Below are 20192 nucleotides of genomic sequence, written 5' to 3'. Positions count from 1 at the left end.
GTAACTGTTGCTTCATGAATCCTTCCACATGACACACTCAGTGTAGCAGCAATGTGTTGATAACCCTGAGTGAGCGACATGAGGACCACCAACCTGCCCGACTCCCACCTCTCGGTTACCTTCACTGGTTCATCAACACACTGCGAACCACAAACTCCTCCTGCTGCTTCCTGACATGACACTAAAGCCATGTGACGTGTGATCTTTTCACTGTTGGTGCATTAAAGTTCTGATTTCATAAGGTTTGTTTTTCTCTGGAGGTTCAGAGTGATTCTTCACTCTTCTGTGTGTTTCTTATGTTCCCACAATCCTCTCTGTTGCTGCTGTCACTCGTCTTTGAGGATGAAAAGCAAAATGGCTGTAATAAGTGTGTGTGTGTGTGTGTGTGTGTGTGTGTGTGTGTGTGTGTGTGTTGTTTCTGGCCAGGCAGACATGTAACGCCACATGGCGTACGTGAGACTGAATCAGGGCGGCACTGTGACAAAAAGGAAGAGAACGGAAAGCGTGACCCCGGGGCGGAAGAGGAGGCTGAGGGAGGAAGAGGCAGGAGGACGGCGACGGGGTCGTCAGGTGGATGTGAAGCGACGGGGTGCTTTACCGGAGCAGAGGAACCATGACGGTGAACTCCTTCAGGGTGTTATTACAGTGTAACTACGCTGCTGTAATCCTCACATCCCAGACTGACACACTCCGCTCAGATCCACGTGAGGCACGCCGATCCCAGGCAGAGGCAAAACAAGCAGCTCCCAACAAGCCGAGCGTCGTCCTGCAACAATCTGAACAGAGACCTGAAGGAGCTCAGCCAATCGAAACTCCCATAAAAATCAAAACCAGTGGTAAAAATGTAAAGAAGAGTCAGCATGAAGAAACCGGAGGGACTGCTGATATTTATTAAAGCTGAATGCTGCACCTGATGTTTTTACTTCATGTAACAGATCGAGAATAAGATTATTTTTCTGCACAAAGACTTGGTAAAAGTGCAGATTGTGCTTCATTACTGGAGTAAACATTTTAAAAACGTCCTGAAATGAACTCAAGTATGAAGTTAAAAAGAATTTTCTAACGTGATCAGTACTCAGTGCTTCTACTGCGTCTCAAACGGTTTTAATGGTTGTGCCTCAGAGAGCGAATCAGCTAAACATTGACTTTCGTCCATTTCCTGACCCGGTTTTCACCCCGAACCCAGGCCAACTGGCGTTATACATTACCCTGGGTGGTAGATAGGGATGAGACCTGGGGGGGGCTTTTCTCAGGAATGTGAGAGTTTCTGTTTTAATGCTAGAGTGAAGTTTGGGGGGGTAATTAATAAAGAAAACAGTCCTGGTTCTCGGGACAGGATCAAAGGTGGTAATAATGAGCATTTGGAGCCAGAGAAGACGTGAGGTGTCGACTGCTGAAGGAGTGAGCTGATAACAAGATAACAAGAAGCAATAAAAGCATCTGGTGAAGGCGAGCGGCGACCAAGAGTTCTCCCCGAGCTGGCAGAGGATGGGCTTTCTCTCTGCTCCGGGGCCTTGAGAGCCGCCGGAGGAGACGGAGTGCTCAAACCCGAGTGAAAACATTCTGGCTCTTCTTGTTGCGTGCAGCTGAATAAAGCTGAACTTGAACTTTGATCTGCTGTTGTTGGTTTCCTCTCTTCAATCAAAGAATTCACTGTAAGAATTCAGGCCTCAGAGAGCGAAAGTTATACTGTAGTCCATGTTTTCTAGTGATAATAGTCAAGTTTTCTTTCCCAAAAAGATTTTCTTAAGTTCAAAAATCTCTGAAATCAAGGAAAACAACTTTTCACTGTAGAACAGTGTTTGAGTTAAAGTTACCCACATAAAGTTTTTCTCATACAGCAGATACCAAGTCACTTCCAATGAAATGATATCAGATAACGTCATAATTTTAGTCAGCATATAACCAAGCCAAAGACATGATAAGTTCTCTGTAATGTAATAAAACAGTAAAAGGTTTTATTTTTCCAGTCATGGCTGAGAGAGCTGTGGAGTCTGTGTCCTCGTTGAATGAACATGACTGCTATGCCATTCATTATAATTATTTTTTTAACAGCAAATGTAACAAAACCTACAAAAAATGGTTATATATTATGGGCTTGTATTCAATTTATATGTTATTGGCTGCAGTTAGCGTGTTTTAAGAGGATTTTTCCTTTACTGTTAATAACATTCTGTCATTACAACAATAAATCCAGTATCTTATTACACTATCGGCATGTTACAGGGATGCTGTAGACTTCACTACATTGAAAAAGGCCCTTATTGTTACATTTTTGCATCGTGTAAAGTGTGTGACGCAGTGGTGTGAAGCTCACTGACACTGGACTGAAGACTGAAATCAGACCTGTTCTCTGGATGAATGAATGAAGTCTATGAAAGGATCAGAGAAAAGCAGGAGCAGTGATTTCTGAGCAGTCAGTGATCATCAGACAGCCCATAGTGTTATATATCTTAACTCAAAACATCCTTTTAGGACAGATCAGTCAGTCCAGGAACTCCTTCAGATCAGGTCAAATGCCTTAAATGACACACATCACCGTCTTATATAACACTCAAAATAATGTAGGGACTTTCTGTCAGCCGATGACTCCGGGGAAAACCTGTATTCATGAGCAATAAGCATCTGATCTGAAGTGAAAGTAAACAGGCGGGTGACACAGCTGCAGTGGAATGAAGAGGAGGAGCAGCAGCTGAGGGAGGAGGAGTGGTCTCACCTCATATTTCCTCCTTCGTTTCCTCAGAGAGCTCGGAGCTGCAGCTAATAGCGCCCGACCACACCGGTGTGTGTGAGGATTAAACTTCATCTGGACAGTCAAGGTCTCCTCCAGCGCCTCTCCCACGGTACGGTCTCTTTTATTCACTCGTCCTGGTTTGAGCCGTGCTGAAGGTTGAGTGACAGGACTGAATGACAGGGCAGGAGGTGGCAGGAACCAAGTGGCCACAAGTCTCCAGTAGGGCTGGATTAGTTGTTAAAGACTTTTAATACGGCGCACATGTTGTTCAGTGATCTGTTTTATGTTGCGAACTCTTCATTTGGTTTTACTTTCACTTTTGACGGCAGAGCCTCGACATGTCAGTGACCAGCTGCCTGCTGGCGGAGGACCAGCTCCTGTGCTGCATCTGCCTGGAGGTGTTCACCGAGCCTGTCACCATACCCTGCGGGCACAACTTCTGCAAAAGCTGCATCACACGGAACTGGAACGTCAACAGCTGTCCATGCCAGTGTCCTCTGTGCAAGAAGCAGTTCAAAACTCGGCCCGAGCTGCCTGTGAACACGTTCATCTCAGAGATCGCTGCCGAGTTCAAGCAGTCGGCCGGAAAGGGGGGCGGCGGCGGCGGCGGCTTGAAGACCGAGGAGGTCAGACCGGGCGAGGTCCCCTGTGACATCTGCACAGGAAGGAAGCTGAAGGCCGTCAAGTCATGCCTGACCTGTCTGGCGTCGTACTGTCCCGTTCACCTGGATCCACACCAGACGTCCGACCGCCTGAAAACGCACCTCCTGGTCGACCCCGTGGACAACATGGAGGGCCGACTGTGTGCCGAGCACCAGAAGCCGCTGGAGCTGTTCTGCAGGCACGAGCGCGTGTGTGTGTGCTCGCACTGCAGTGTGTCGACGCACAGCGGCCACAGCATCGTTTCTCTGAAGGTTGAGTACGAGGAGAGGAGGTGCGAGCTGGACTGCATGGAGGCGGCGCTCCAAAAGAGGATCCAGAAGAGGCAGCAGCAGAAGCAGCAGATGACGCTGCTGAAACGACACAGCCAGGAGGACGCAGAGAGAGAGATCGCAAACGGCGTCCAGATCTTCACCGCCCTGACGCAGACGGCAGAGAGAGGTCTGAACGAGCTGATCGAGAAGATCGAGAGGCGGCAGAAGAGGATGGATCAGGAGGCCGACGGCTACATCGGAGAGCTGGAGGGAGAAATGACCACGCTGAGGAAGCGGTCGGAGGAGCTGCAGCAGCTGGCACACACTCAGGATTATCTCCAGGCGCTCCAGAACTTCCCCGCCTCGGACGCCGTGCTGAACTCCAGGATGTGGACGGCGGTGCGGGTCGCCTCGCCGCTGTACGAGGGCAGCGCTGAGCGGGCGGTGGCTGAGCTGGAGAGGATGCTCAGCAGAGAGAAGCAGCAGCTGCTGCACAGAGACGGCCTGAGGAGGGTGCAGCACTACGCCGTGGACCTGGTGCTCCGCCCCGACACAGCGCACCCCTGGCTCGTCCTGTCCGAGGACGGCAAACAGGTCCAGAGCGGCGAGGTGAGGAGGGACCTGCCGGACAACCCGGAGAGGTTCTCTCTGTACGCCAACGTCCTGGCACAGCAGGGCTTCTCCTGCGGACGCTTTTACTACGAGGTCCAGGTGTCCGGGAAGTCCGACTGGACTCTGGGAGTGGCCTCCAGCTCCGTCAACAGGAAGTCCATCGTCCCCATCAGCCCCGTCAACGGCTTCTGGACCGTGTCTCTGAGGAACGGGAACCAGTACCTGGCTCTGGCCAGCCCCGTGGTCGGCCTGCCGCTGGCCTCGGCCCCTCGCAGGGTGGGGGTGTTCGTCAGTTACGAGGAGGGGCTGGTCTCCTTCCACGACGTGGACCAGGCCGTTCGCCTCTACTCCTTCACCAACTGCTGCTTCTCCGAGGAGCTCTACCCGCTCTTCAGCCCGGGGCTTCACCACGGCGGCCGGAACGCCGCCCCGCTGGTGATCGCACCCGTCAGCCGAGACAAGTAGACCTGTCTCTGGGCAGAAGAAGGAACGACTGTTTGAAACCTGTCCTGACGGTGTGTCACTGTGTCATTCACTCGGCCGGGTGAGCTGTGAAGAATCCATTTTGTTCTAAGGAATGTATTAATTGTTGTTTTTTACCTGAGGTGCTCAGTCCGAGAACTCCTGGAAATCTGCTCGTCTTTTCACCAAGGCTTCAGTTCAGGCAGAGGATGACGAGACAAAGCCAGTGAGGACAAAGACGCAGAACATTCAAGAATGGAAAAACAGGAAAACTGATTGAAGAGGGAACTATACAAGATATAGTTCTTTTGTTGTTGTATGTGAACTGCTGAAAACTTGAATTTCCCTGAGGATTTATAAAGCATCTATCTAAGATACTTAAAAAAGCGAAACAAATTAGTAAGAAAACCTAAATTAAAGTTGAATTCATTGAAAGCCAAGCAGGTATAAAGATGGAAAAGTAAAAGTCTTTCTGCTGCGTTTGAACCGTTGTTCCTAGCGGAGGATCGGAGCGCTCTCCAGCCCAGTGGGTCAAATGTTGGTGTCAGGGACCACAAAGTGGACTAAAAACCGTCTGCCTGTGGAACAAAGGGCCGATCACCGAGAGCTCATAAATCACAGCTTCTGCTTTTATCTTATACTTTTATTGCATTCATGCGTCGTTTTGCTGTTATTTTGTTTCTCGATCTCTCTGCGAGCGTACGCTGCTTTTACGTTGTTCTGTTTTTGAGCCTATTTCAGATTTGTACTGTATTTTGTTTTTACATCTGTGAAAGTTGTTATTTTTTTATCTAGTATTGTACTTTTACATGGTAGCTTAAGTGGAGTTAAGTGGCGTTTGAGACTAATCTTCTATTAAAAGACATGTTTTCATAACTGAGTGTGGACTGAATGTTATCGGGACGCACTGAAGCGATTAAAGCGGCACCAGTGAAGAAGCAGAAGAGGTGTCGGTCGTCTCTTTCAGACTGTCTCCTTCCTGAAGAGCCAACAGGTCCATACGGTATTACAGGAGAACGTTACAGTCAGAGTCAGACTTCTTTTCGTTTAGAATGTGAGGAGTCGGGCAGGGTGGTCCTTCTCTCCATCCTCAGTCTCTCTTGGTCTCTGGTCCAGCTTCTCCCAGGGTCCCGCCTTCATGCATAGTCCTCATTGTCCTTTCAGCCTGATCTCCTCCTGTTATCGCTGGGGTCGATCAGCAGACTGTCCTCCTCTCCAGGTGGTCGTCTCCACATGCTTTTCTTTACAGTGACATCAAAGCAGGAACTCAACAAAAGACCCAAGAAAACAGGTCTTGTTTCCTTATCATGACTCGGCCCCCTCTCTGCTGGGCAAGGCGTCACCTTCACAGCCTCCTCCGAATGAAACTCACTATGAGCATTTTGACCTTTAACCTTAAATCATATTTCATAATACCTGTCAGTGAGGAAGGGGAAAATGGCATTTGCACAAATCTTTAATCTGCGATCAGGATGTCTGAAGTTTTAACTTTAAAGGTGCATTAAGGAGTTTGCACATTTTATGCGAAACAGCTCCCCCTGCAGGCCTTGGGCGTAATGCAGCTTAGTGAAACAGTCGTGCCTGTGGCTGGCGTGCACGGAAGAGGGGAACTCCTTCCTCGCTCGTTTAGTAGCGCTCCAGTAAAATGTAAGTGTCTTCTCCCTGGTGGAGTCTGTGTGGAGCTGCAGTGCTAGAAGCCAGTCTGGTCTTACTTTCTGGAAGATCCTGCTCAGTTGTTGCTCACTAAGAATCTGGCGGAGTAATGGCGGACAAAATGAAACCTAACAGCCGGAGCGCGCATTACGTCATTCCTTTCAAATTCTCCCCAAAAAAACTCTGGAGCCGGACCGGCACTGTGACTTTCAAGTGACAGTTTAGCCTGTTAGAGGTTCTGGTGATGAATCTGTCAGGGCACATTGTACACAGCATTAAAAATGTGTAACATATTTATGGTGGAAAATAAGTATTTTTAAGGTTGTAAAACTCCTTAATGCACCTTTAACCCTGTGAGAGTCACGGAGAGCTGGGTCAGGATGACAGTGTTGAAGTCCATGAACTGGATCTTTACCCTGTCCCGGGAGTCCTGGTGAAGCAGGATGCAGTGAAGACCCTTAGTCCACCTCCCCAGGCAAACCGCAGGGGGTCTGTGACGTCCTCCAGGTGACTCCACCGGGCCTGTAGTCACTGAATGCTGTGATGGAGGGATGGTGGTGGAGCAGTTTCAAGGTACCTACTTAAAAAACAGCAGTGATTGATTTTTTTTTTTTTTTGTCCTTTCAAAAGAAAACCTTTTGGTTTTATAGTCTTTCATTTGTTTCATTTCCCAAACGCTAAAACAGCTTTTTTAATCCTAAAGCAAAATCAAACCACCAACAAACACTGTCAAACCAGGAAATGATAGAAAATCAGGAAATCGTGGCTCATCAGAATGTGAACACCCGCCACACGCCGGTCGAACTGAAACCCAAAGTTACAAACTCGGTCAGATCAGAGATCTCTGGCCGCTCTTGCTGAACGATCGATCAAACGCCGCCTGGCTCCTCTGTCCAGCATGTCGCTCTGAATGCTCCACCTGTAAACCAGACGCCTGAGAAGGACGCCGCTCTGCTGAATCCGTGATTCTGTGATCGATCATGAGGGCTGACACAAGGACTCGAGCACACTTTGATCCTGGATGGGTTTCACCTGGCTGGGTGAAGCCCTCTGCTCTCATCCTCTCTTGGTCTTTTGTGTAGCCGGTAATCCTGAATCCTCTTGTTTTGGATCGGATGAGCCTGAATCAGTCTTTGATCCTGGATCAGTGAATCCTACTTTCATGCAAAAGGCGCCCAGTTCTGCGGCTCCAGCTCACCTTGAACCAGCTCTGCCTGTTAGCATGCTAGCCTGTACCACTCCCACAGGAAAACGTCTGACGGCTGCACTCAGTTCGGACTGGAAACGTCAGGGTTTTGAGACGGTCTCTGGAGTTGATCCACTTCCTTCAGGTGTCCAGAGATCATTCTGGGTCTTCTGGAAGGCCTGCCTGCTGCACACCCAGCTGGACGCTGCAGAGAACACACACCCGGCCTCTTCTCACCCCATCAGGCCCCATCCCAGCACCAGTGGACGGACCAGGACCACCGGGGGCAGAGCATCAGAGTTTCTCACCTGCAGCACAGCTGGACGAGCAGCAGAGGTTTGTTGAGCTAAAACAGCACAACTCAATGGAAACGTTGGTTCTTATTCCCTAAAAAAGTCATTTGAACAGAGAAACGGTCATAGATTTTCCACTGATTGATTGATTGATCTGCACGGAGGTGCGGCGGTTAGCACCCTGGAGTCACAGTGAGAGGGTAATGTGTTTGAGTCCCAGCCTTCCTGTCTGTAGTTTGCATGTTCTCCCTGCATGTGAAGCTTTTCTCCAGGTCCTCCGGTTTCCTCCCAGTTTAAAACATGTTTGAACGTCTCTGGTGACTGTAAGCTACTCTTACCTGTGAATGTGTGAAATTATTAAAGAAAAATATGGATTATTTCAATGATATTCTTGTTTATCAGTCAGTTTATAGCAGAATAAACTGGAATGTGTTGAACCACCCTGATCTGCTGGAGCTCCTTCTTTCTCCCTGAGTGAACTCTCCACTGTGACGGACAGGAAGCTGAAGCAGCTGTGTGGACGTCCAGCAGCAGACATGATTCCACTCAGCAGATGATGAAGAGGAAGATGAGCCAGGAACCAGAGACAGATCTCCACCGCAACAGGATCCATCTGTCCCCTGGTCTCTTCGTCCTCCTGGTCCTACTTCGTATTAAACCTCTGGAAACACCTCTGTGTTTTGTCACGCATTTATCTGATGTGCTTCCACAACCATAATCAATATTTAAAGTCAAACTGAACATTTAAAACTACATAATAATCTGGAATAATCTGCATCATTGAAACTGTCATTGAAAGGCTCTAAACTCTGATTCTCAAATCCTTTTCAGTGAAGATGAATGAATCAGACCATCAGTTAATCACTGACTTACAGGGACTTGGATCAGGCAGAACTTGATAACTGAAATTTAATTCTTCCATTTAATCTCTAGAATTAGTTTCGACTTGTTAAATATATAGAAAGAAGCAGACAAACAGTACCATGAATCATAGGGAAAACACATTCAATAATTAAAGAATATCATGTCTCGCCAAACTTAAATCTCTGAGTCGACTCAAATCTAAGTAATGTTCAGAGTGACTTCATATTTCTTATGAGGATCAAGGGTCAGAAGTCTTTTCATGTTCCAGGTAAAATTTAAATCATCTGGTAAACTTTCAATCTTCTTACTCATCCTACCTGAGACGCTCAAGCTTCACTGAACTCTTCTGCATTACTTTTAAAACCCGGGAGCCTGACCTTTTCAGGCTGTTGACCCCAGACTGGAACCTCCTGCCCTTATCGCCCCGGATGGCTGAGTCTGTGAACTCCTTCAAAAAGGACTGGAAGACTTTTTTATTTAGGGAAGCTTTTGGCAGAATATTCACCAGATGAAACTGTGATATGTACTGTGTGTGTGTGTGTGTGTGTGTGTGTTTGGTTTAGGTTTACAATTAGGGTTAGGGTTAGGGCAAGGGGCTAGGAAAGGCATTATGTCAATGAGTGTCCTCACAACTATAGCTGTACAAACGTGTGTGTGTGTGTGTGTGTGTGTGTGTGTGTGTGTGTGTGTGTGTGTGTGTGTTTATTGACAGACTCTGAAGTCTGTTTACCAGTCTGAGTGTCACTGACCATGTCAACGTTTTAATGATCACTACACAACAGTGTTTTACTGTAAATGACGTATAATGTGTGAATCTCCTCAGCAGGGGCGCTGGAAAGGGGGCCCAAACTCGCTAGCGGCTCCCCTGCTCCTCAGTGAGGAACTGTCAGGTCTATGGAGAGGTTGTGTGTTTCCTGTCACTGTGGGCTGCAGAGCACAGTAGTACACAGCAGAGTCAGACAGCTCAAGCTTCTGGATCTTCAGAGGAACCGATTTGTCTTTGAGCTCAGCACCAAATCTGTCTGTGGGGAAATCTGCAGCATTGTCCCCTGTTTTTAAAACACGTTTCAGCATATGTACTCTGGATAACTGTTCACTGATTGTTTGTACCAGAACAAATATGGACTTGAGTCGGAGGTTTCAAAAGTACAATTCAGTGTAACTGAGTCTCCTTCAGCAGCAGGAACATCTCCTGATGGCTGCATCACTTTGTCTTCTCCTTTACACTCTGGAGAAGAAGAGAACATGCAGAGAAGAGAGGAATCAATACAGATGATTGACTGAAGGAGAACAATCAGTATTGAAGAGTTTTCAATAAATGTCAAGCATGAATGATTTTTTTTTTCACAAGGTAACAACATCAGCATAAATGCTGGAGTGTGATTTAGTGGATCCTGAACATTCAAAGTTCTTCATGTAGAGCTCAGTGATGTGTTCAAGTGTTTGAAGAGGAAACATGTAGAGTTTTGTATCTTACCAAAGAAAAGAGCAGCAAGAAGAATCCACAGCCAATGTTCCATGTGTCCAACAAGGTTTCAGTCACCAGGAGAAAGTAGCTGATGTTCAGCACTCAGTGTGACAATAGTTGTCTTCACAGCAGCTCTTCTTATTGACACAATGGTTGAACACAGTGCAGAAGTAGAGCAGCAGCTGCTGGATCATGTGGCCCTCTAGTGGAGCTCCAAAGTTGACTTGAACAGTGTGAAAAAAGTCTTCCAGCAGCTTGTCAGAGAGTCACTGACAGACTTTCAGCAGCTCTTTCACTCATTCAGAGAAAAGCAGTGCCAAAACATCCAGTGATTTCAGCTGCTCTGTGAGCATGTGGTCTCCTCACAGAATAAAGACAGGGGGTCTTAATGCTCCTGTTCCCTAATATTCTGTGTACCAGTGTTGATCTGTGCTTGTTGTTCTTCACTAGTTGCTGCGTGGCTCATGACCTTTCAGGTACTGTTCTTCTTAACCTTGCTGCTGTGTGATGTTCTCTACTATCTTCATATTGGAGATTTGTGACTGTTGTTGTATAATTACTATTATCTGCTCGTGCAGTGATACCACCATGAAAGTTCTATTGTCATTCATGACTCAGGTTCATCATTTAACACTGTGGAATATGTTTATTATAAACTGGTGACGGCCGATTCATTAATTATTCAGGTTTGAAGCTTAATGACAACAGGAAGTATTTGAAACTTGATTTTAAGACAATGATGAGGACTTTGGAGTGGGACCAAATAAGATTATTTCTTTCCTCCTTTTCTACAGCAAATGAAGGAAACTGAATATTGGACCTTCATGTTTTCTTCTGAAAGTTCTTTGTATTATTGGATTCAGTTATTTGTCCTTTGTGTTGCTCACGGTTTACTTATTTGGTCAAAATAAATGATCATGAAAATCAATAACATATCATTCAAAACAGAATTGCAAATCTCTTAAACTAATTTTCAGTAGAAAATGAAAGACAAATGAAATGAAGTCAAACTGACAACTTTTGATAAATTCCTTTATTTAAATTTCCTTCATTTTCTTTAAAGCATTTTCTCAAACCGAAGCTGTCTGGATGGAGCAGAAGTACTTCTAACCTTGCTCTTGCTTTCTGTTGCCATCTCTGATGTTCACGGCTCAGTTTGACTTGTTTGTCTTCAGTCATCTGTAAAATATCCTAAACTCTTCTGTTTCCATCTTTCCTCTCCTCTACCTTGTCAGGGTTCCTTTTGGATGAAAAAATTGGTTTGAGTCTTTTCTGACGTCCTCCTGGGCTTTTCAGACAGCATGGCCCTGGTCTTCAGTCCATCGGGGTGATGGGGGTGATGGGGGTGAGGCTGGTGTTGGATGATGGAGACTGGAGATGTCTGGAGAAGAGCTGGTTGTTGCTCTGTGATTCACTTTAGGCACGGTTTAATTTTGATAATTTTTTACAATAACTGGGTTAAAACTGAGCCAAACAAGACTATTTTTTTGTGTGTGAACATGTAATATTAACTCACAAAACGAGGGCGGCCGGGCGGGCGGCCGGGCGGGCGGGCGGGGAGGCGGGCGGGCAGGCAGGCGGGCGGGCAGGCGGGCGGGCGGCCGGGCGGCCGGGCGGGCGGGCGGGCGGGTGGGCGGGGAGGCGGGCGGGCGGGCGGGCGGGCGGGCAGGCAGGCGCTGACGATGTTCAGGAGACAGCGACTAGTGGAGAAAACACAGCCCGGCGTCCAGCGGCATCACCAGAAGGTTAAATAGGGAGGAGACCCGGTGTAGGTGATCAGGCCACAGGTGGAGCTCATCAGCTGGTTGAACTGAGCCCCCCCCCCCTTCCCACATGCTCAAAGACACGCCCACCTGAGGAAAGCAGAAAGGGAGGGGGAGAGACAGGGCAACACTGCCCCCATGTGGCGGCTGAGGTGGAGGACACGACACTTCTGTTCTGTCCACGTTGATCATTTTCAAAAGAAGCTGATATTTTCATGAAATTAAGACACATTTTAAAGATATCAGACCTTTCTGTTAATTTATACTGAGAGTCAAACTAAATTAAAGTTTCATAGCTTTACAAATCATTTTATTCTGTATTTATTCTCAATGTCCTCATTTCCCAACCTGTTTGGAGCTGTTTGTTTCCTGTTGTTGATATTGTCAGACCTCCAACATGTTCAAATTATGTTCCCAACATATAACAAACTCTATTTTTCATCACTGTAAGTTCTTCAATTTTGAATGAACATCGATGTTTCTTGTAATTTCACCTCTGAGTCTAATCTGGAACTCCTCCAACCACAGCAGTGGAACAGACTGAGTCCCTGTTGTGGAAACTAAGAATGAAAGTTTCATGAGTGGAAGACTGGTGGTGTGAGGTGACAGTTGTAACCAGTGAACCACCGTACCACACCTTGTAACATCTCTTATCTTGTATCAGTGAGCAGAGTGTTTGAAGAGCAGCTGGAACCACAGTGACTCTGATCAAACAGGAATGAGCAGAATCCATCTGATATGAAGCTGTGTGCTGAATCCCACTTCCCTCCTCTTTGAAGAGGAGTCCCATATCTGTGTTCAGCTTTTTGTACAGCCTCTTCTACACTTTGGATCACTGTGTGTCTACTGCACAGTAGTAGAGAGCTGTGTCTGCCAGGGTTAGCTTTGGAATGCTCAGTGTAGTTGATGAGTCTGTTGTTTGGGATCCATATCGACCATCAGGAATATACTGTCTATGACTGTCTGATTTTGCTCCTTTCCAGAGTATAAACTGAGGAGCCTGAAGGTCTGAATGATGTCTGTACCAATAAAGCCAAGGATCATTTCTATCTGTCTGATAGCTACATGAGAGTGTGACAGATTGTCCTTCTCTTCCACTGACTTCTTGTTGGTCAGGAGAGATTGTGTCTGCAGCTGTTAGTCCTGGAAAAAGTGGAGAAAATGAAGCCATTAGATGAACATTGTCCATGAGGCTGAGAGGAGAAGACAGTGGAAAATGTCCCCTGAACACTGTTACTCTGTGGACACAAACAGCTGGACTGCAGCTGAGATTCCAAGCAGTTTGTTCACAACTTGATGTCAAAGAACAAATCCAGTGAGATGAAACAATGATTGTTGGTCAGTGAGACATTTTCTGAAGACAGCAGGTTGAATGAGACGTTCTTAAACTCACCTCTAATGAGAGACAGAAGCACAAAGAGGGAAAGCAACATGACTTTGGAGTGATTCAAAGCAGACACACAGCAGACCAACAATGTTCTTCCACTGCAGGAGAATGAGGAGGAGCTGAAGTTCAGTGGGCGGGGCCAAATATGTCTTGATATCGTCTTTGTTCACTTCAAGTCGACCAATGAGATTCAGTTTAGCTTCTACATCAGATCTGCATTCAGCAGCCACTTTATTAGGCACACCCGTCCAACTGCTCGTTAACGCAAATTTCAAATCAGCCAATCACATGGCAGCAACTCAATGTGTTTAGGCATGTAGACATGGTCGGGATGATCTGCTGCAGTTCAAACCGAGCATCAGAATGGGGAAGAAAGGTGATTTAAGAGACTTTGAATGTGGCGTGGTTGTTGGTGTCAGACAGGCTGGTCTGAGTGTTTCAGAAACGGCTGATCTGCTGGGATTTTCACGCACAGCCATCTCTAGGGTTTACAGAGAATGTTCCGAAATAGAGAAAATGTCCAGTGAGCGGCAGTTCTGTGGGCAAAAATGCCTTGTTGATGCCAGAGGTCAGAGGAGAACGGCCAGACTGGTTCGAGCTGATAGAAAGGCAACAGTAACTCAAATAACCACTCGTTACAACCAAGGTCTGCAGAAGAGCATCTCTGAAGGCACAACGCGCCGAACCTTGAGGCAGATGGGCTGCAGCAGCAGAAGACCACACTGGGTGCGACATTCAGGAGGTGGGGTCGGAATTCGGTGTCAACAACATGAAAGCATGGATCCCTCCTGCCTTGTATCAACGGTTAACGCTATGGTGGTGTAATGGTGCGAGGGATTTTTTCCTGGCTCCCTTTGGGCCCTTTAGTACCAGTTGAGCGTTGTTGCAACGCCACAGCCTACCTGAGTATTGTTGCTGACCATGTCCGTCTCTTTATGACCACAGTGTACCCATCTCCTGATGCTACTTCCAGCAGGATAACGCGCCATGTCATAAAGCTCCAATCATGTCAGACTGGTGTCTTGAACATGACCGTGAGTTCACTGGACTCAAACGGCCTCCACAGTCACCAGATCTCCATCCAGTAGAGCAGCTTTGGGATGTGGTGGAACGGGAGACTCACATCATGGATGTGCAGCCGACAAATCTGCAGCAACCGCATGACGCTATCATGTCAATGTGGACCAAACCCTGAGGGATGTTTCCAGTACCTTGTTGAATCTCTGCCACGAAGGATTAAGGCAGTTCTGAAGGCAAAAGGGGTTCAAACCCGGTACTAGCAAGATGTACCTAATAAAGTGGCCGGTGAGTGTGTATCTGTGTGCTGTCTTTTACCATACAGCACTTTGTGATTTTATCTGCAAAAAGCTCTTCATAAATTATCTTCACATCCTGACAACAGGAAGAGTTTCGGCCTTCACTTCCTATTTAATGTATGATTTCTGAATAAAAGCTGAAAGAGAGCTGTGGCATGAAAACAACCCACATCTTTTTCCTTGCACAAGTACTTTTTTCACATTTTCATGAGTGATATAGTCTTGAAAGTCCCTAAAATGAAGCTGTGCTTCCACCCAGTGGAAGAAGAGGTGCAGTGCAGATCTGAGGCTTCAGCCAACAGCAGCTCTTCGTCTTCACCTCAGGAGCAGCATCCTCTTCTGACCGGAGCCTCTGTCAGGATATGTACAGCAGAGCTGCCAAACTCATCCTAATTACCTGAAGCTGAACTGGTTTTCTGTATATTATGACTTTAATACGCTGTAATGGAACTGATACATGAGGAAGAAGTGAAGTGAAAATGTCCCAGACGGTACGGGCTCACGCCGATAAAGTCACAATTTATTAACAATCTGCAGACAAAGAGCATCAGAGTGGAAGTGAGTCATGGAGCCGTGGCAGCCGGGCCTGTCAGTCCTTCAGCTCCGGTCCGGCTGGTCCACGTCTTCCTGGCTGAAGCTGAAGGGCTTGTCGTAGCCCATCAGGTGGTTGTAGTCGTGCGGAAAAGCGAAGTGGTCCGGGTTCACCAGGAACGCCCGGTTGTTGCCGTAGAAGGTGGTGAACATCTTGCTGACGGCCGGGATGCGGACCTGGCTCTGGTGGAAGACGCTCCGGGTCTCGGTGAGGAAGGCGCTGTAGGTGACCGCCGTGTAGGCGTCTCTGTCCGGGTGGTGGTACAGACGCAGGACGTAGCCTTTGGTGAAGAGGTGGAGGAGCAGCGGGGTGAGGAAGGTGAAGATGCCGATGAGGGTGCAGAACGCCACCTGCAGCGCCACGTTGTCCACCCCGATGCCCGTCTTCAGGAGGATCTGAGGCATGAGGACCAGGCTGGTCCCGCTGGTGCCGTACGAGAACAGCTTCACCCCTGGACACACACAAGCTTTCATCAACGATAAACGCATTACTACAGCAACACTCTGACCGACTCTGGAGAAACACACTGACCGCGGACAGCAGTGCCCAGAGATCCTGTGTAAATGAGGTTTCCGCCTTCAGGCGGAGCTGCAGACCAGAGCCAGCGAGCGGCCAGAGAGACGGGCGGCTAAAGCAGCACAGAGAGGAGAAAGCACAACACAGGCTGTCAGAGGAAGGATTTCAAACTACAGACCAAATCTAGAAGGGCTGTGACGGAGTCTGTCCGGACGCGTAAACACTGCTGGATGTAAGGATGCTGCTAAAAGAAGCAAGGTTCAGTCTGGAACACTTTGAGCCACCGATCAGTTTCATTTAAAATGAGCTTCAGCTCAGAGAGAACGGCCCTGGCCCAAGCTTCAGGTTTATTCAAGTGTGCAACAAGCTTGAGAGGCAGTTTGCCACAAACTGGTGAAACACTTCAATTCAGATGACCGAACATGTTGTTATTGTCCTGACTGTATTCAATATGAGTCGGAGAGATTTCCAGTTTGTGTTTTTGTGCATTTCTTTTTTTTTTTTTTTACAAGAGACTGAAGAAAAACATTGTACAGATTAAAAAGCAAGAAGCTAACTGTAATTATGATCCCACAATGCCAGGTGAATGAGCACTAACGTGTACTGCAGTGACACAACCCGAGTGTCATTATTTAATAAGTAAAAGTGTAATGTTCATGTGTTCTGTGTTCTGAGACCCCAAATCACTGCTGGCGGCGCAGTTCACCGACAGTGTGTTTTGGTCTGGAGTGAGGAAGGCTCTCAATCAGATGTTTTTTATTAGTTAATCCTCGAATGTTTGTGATGTTACGTTTATGTTTAAAAACCTGAAACAAGTGAAAACAGCGCATGGCCGCGATTTGAGGCTGTGAATACTGTAGTGTGTGTGTGTGTGTGTGTGTGTGTGTGTGTGTGTGTGTGTGTGTGTGTGTGTGTGTGTGTGTGTGTGTGTGTGTGTGTGTTACCTGCTTCAGTGTGCGTGGTGACCTTCCCCACGCGCGGAGCGGCTTCACGCCGGTCAGACTGCGGACAGAATGCTGCGCAGCGTGACGCAGCACCGCAACCTGGATGTTCGCGCACGACCGAGAGACGCACGGGTGTTTTAATCCGTGAAGGAGCTGCGTACAAAACATTGCTATTTAGTTAAATTTCCTCATTTAAAACATGAAAAACAGAGAGCCGCACTCGAAGCAGTCACTTCCGCCTTTCTTCTTCTTCGCTCCCAGTGGAACGTTTGACTTTATCACAGTGTGACTGCCCCCTGTCGGCGGAGTGGTGTCACCACAGCTCTGGTGGTGAGTTTCATAGAGATAAAGAAACAGGAGAGCGGACTTCGGCCTCATTTTCGCGTCAATTCTCGGTAATGGAATTTGCATTCCTTGTGAGTAAATAATTTTATTTTGTAGACTTGAGATATTTACAGCTCTATGGTGAGTTTTGTCTCTGTAGACGCAGAGACACACCATGCAAACTCTGGAAGCAAACCTTATCCGTATGAGGTGACCATTCGAACCTCTTCCTATCCTATGCAGACTTTATAAATGTTTTTTTTTCTTCAAGCACTGGTTTGATTATAGCTTTAAAACACATTAATCACGTTTTGAACAGTAGCATCTGTTTCACTCCCTCTGTCACCTCTTTTCAGGAGAAAAAAAAAACTGAAGGCAAGATGAACTATAGAGACAAGTTTCACTGAGGTGGGAACTTTTATTGGTTTAAAATTTTCAGCTGAACATCAGTAGATACATGGTGGATTTAAGACCTTTATAGAGGAATAATTCCAAAAAATAACCACTGACCAAATCTATGGAGTACACACAAGAGATCCAGCCTCATGATGCAAAGACCAGATAGAGTGTTGTGGAGAGCAGTCGTTTTTAAGACCCTGGTCTGGACTTGGTCTCAGTCCCTAAAGTGTTGGTTTCGATTCTGTCTTTCGTCTTGTCTCGAGCTTCCATGCTCGATGTACAGTCAGACACTCGAGGTCAAGCTGTCCAGTGGAGTTTTCTTCCGGTTGAAATTTGTTAGAGGTATGATCCATGTGAAATCTTTTAAGTGAAATCCTTTCGTTTTATTTGGAACAAACTAAAGTTTTCATGCAACATAGGGAATGTCATCTGAGAAAACTGAAAGCTCTCCAGTCAACCAGAAACACACAGTACATTTATAACTTCATGAAGACGTCCTCCTCTTCCTCCTCCCTCATCGTCTTCCTCACAACAAGGATGAACCGAAGTGACAGAGAGCTGAAACAAAGCTCCAGAAACTTTACAAAAGTTCACTTAAAACTAGAAACATGGCGGAGACTTGATTTATTTGTACTTTTCACGAGAAAGAAAAACACATTCACTGTGATCAGGAGACAGTTTCAGGTCCCAAAACAATGTCTGTCTCCATGACAACAGCACAAATTCTGTAAACAATGGGGGGCGCTGTTGGATGTTTTTGGAAAGAAAACACATAAGGAAAGTTCCACCTGAGGAGCGCCGTTGTCGTGGAAACAGGCCCCCAAAATGCAATCAAGGGGCTGTCATCATTTCATGATCTCTCGGCTGAATCTCCACTGAACTCAAACACAAATCACTTGAATCCAGATCACTTTGGACCATTTCAGAGTTTGGATTCATATAAATGACAATATGTTCATGAAAAAAAAATACAATAAATGACAGAAAACATTTTCATATTTAAAATCATCAACAATAGAGTACCAAAATATGTTTTTTTTTTAACATTTCAACTCATAGGGTTTGACTTTGTTCAGAATATTTCAAATAAATTAAGAATTGATGATAAAAAAATGTTGCACGTTGCCTACAACAAAAACTAAAAGTAAATATCACGTTTCTGGCTTCTTCATCAAGGTGAATATTGATTTATTAGACACGTTTCACTGTGTAAAGTAAAAACATTGAATTAGAAGGTGTGTGCAAACATTTGAAGGAATGGGAGTCAGGAGAGAAAATGTCCTGACACTGAACTTCTTGCTCTTTAAATTCTTCCTCTTATTCAGGTTTTGTGGAAATAAGTCAAGTTTCTTTATCTGTGGCGAGCTGACAGCTCTAATGTCGCTCTTACCTGCAGAACAGAGACGGAGCTGTGTGAGCAGACCGGAGCGGAGGACGGCTGGAGGCTGACGGGCAGCGGGGGGGTCTGGGTGCTGAGGGGGGCCACGAGGGGCGACAGATGGAAGGAAGGGTCCTGACGGGTCTGACGGGGTCGGGAGGTGGAGGTGTCTGACTCGGGGGGAAAAAAGGCTTGATCGTCTCTGAGCTGCTGGAAGTCGGAGTCTGCTGATCGGTCCGAGGGGGAGGGCGGAGCCGAGCGGTCCCCGGGGGACGCAGAGGAGGGGAGGGTGGGGGTTAACGTCATGGTGCTGTAGGAAGGTGGGACCACGGACATGTGACTCTGAAGAAGCTGCATGATGGCCCCGATGTTCGCTGACACGCCAGACTCCAGCCTGCAACACAGACACCATCTATGGGATACAGATCAGCTTCCACGGTGTGTGTGGAAGCTGTGGACAACTTGCTCCTGTTTGAACAGATCTTTTTAACATGTCACTGAAGCGCTGTTCTGTCCCTCTTGCCTTCAAACGGTCAACCATTATTCCAGTGCCTAAGAAAACACCAGTGTCCTGTTTTAATGATTACCGCCCTGTGGCCCTCACTTCTGTTTTAATGAAGTGTTTTGAACGTTTGGTGTTGGATTACATAAAGAATCAGATTCCGGTGTCTATCGACCCTCTCCAATTCGCTTATAGACAGAACAGGAGTGTGGAGGATGCTATTGCCTTTGCCCTAAACTCTGTTTACAAGCACTTGGACAAGGGGCAGTCCCAGGCTAGAATGCTTTTCCTGGACTATAGCTCGGCCTTCAATTCATTGGTTCCTGCAAGGCTGATTGGAAAACTGAGAACTCTTGGACTGTGTGATGCCATTTGCAAATGGATCTTGAACTTTCTGACTTGTAGGCCCCAGAGGGTTAAGATGAATGATTGTGTATCAGATGAACTTATTGTGAACACTGGCTCTCCACAAGGTTGTATATTGAGTCCATTTCTGTATACTTTGTACACATGTGTTGCTTCACATCCTAATAATCTGATCAATAAGTATGCTGATGACACAACTGTTATTGGTCTCATTCATGCCAATGATGGCTCAAATTACAGATCAGAGGTGGATAAAATTGTTTGTTGGAGTGAACAAAACAACCTGAAATTGAACACTTCCAAAACTTGTGAGCTTGTCATTGATTTTGGTAAAAATTCTTACAAGCCGATTTTTATCAATGATACTGAAGTGCAAATTGTGGAAAACTGTAAATTTTTGGGTGTGACTGTCAGATAATCTTAGCTGGCATTCAAACAGAACTGCTATTGCTAAAAAATCTCACCAGCGTCTTTTCTTTTTACGTAAGTTGAAGGCTTTTACTCCTAACAGGCAGATTT

At 46.6% G+C, this 20192-nt stretch overlaps 2 protein-coding genes across 2 annotated transcripts; one reads left to right on the top strand and one right to left on the bottom strand.

Annotated features, from left to right (window-relative positions):
• The first annotated feature begins 2737 nt into the window (after nt 1–2737).
• LOC115405613 (E3 ubiquitin-protein ligase TRIM39-like) lies at nt 2738–5592 on the top strand. Its single transcript, XM_030115238.1, has 2 exons — nt 2738–2843; nt 3064–5592. Exon 2 carries the CDS (start codon nt 3073–3075, stop codon nt 4723–4725), a length of 1653 nt encoding a protein of 550 aa, XP_029971098.1. The 5' UTR covers nt 2738–2843; nt 3064–3072; the 3' UTR covers nt 4726–5592.
• Nucleotides 5593–15139: 9547 nt separating this feature from the next.
• On the bottom strand, nt 15140–16959 carry tmem70 (transmembrane protein 70). The gene is made up of 3 exons (XM_030115148.1): nt 16705–16959; nt 15776–15872; nt 15140–15695 (listed from the first exon to the last, which is right to left on the bottom strand). Exons 1-3 carry the CDS (start codon nt 16870–16872, stop codon nt 15250–15252), a joined length of 711 nt encoding a protein of 236 aa, XP_029971008.1. The 5' UTR covers nt 16873–16959; the 3' UTR covers nt 15140–15249.
• Between the last annotated feature and the right edge of the window lie 3233 nt (nt 16960–20192).

Source organism: Salarias fasciatus, chromosome 18 (assembly GCF_902148845.1).
Source record: "Salarias fasciatus chromosome 18, fSalaFa1.1, whole genome shotgun sequence".
NCBI classification, from domain to species: domain Eukaryota; kingdom Metazoa; phylum Chordata; class Actinopteri; order Blenniiformes; family Blenniidae; genus Salarias; species Salarias fasciatus.
This window is presented reverse-complemented; position numbering and strand designations above follow the sequence as displayed.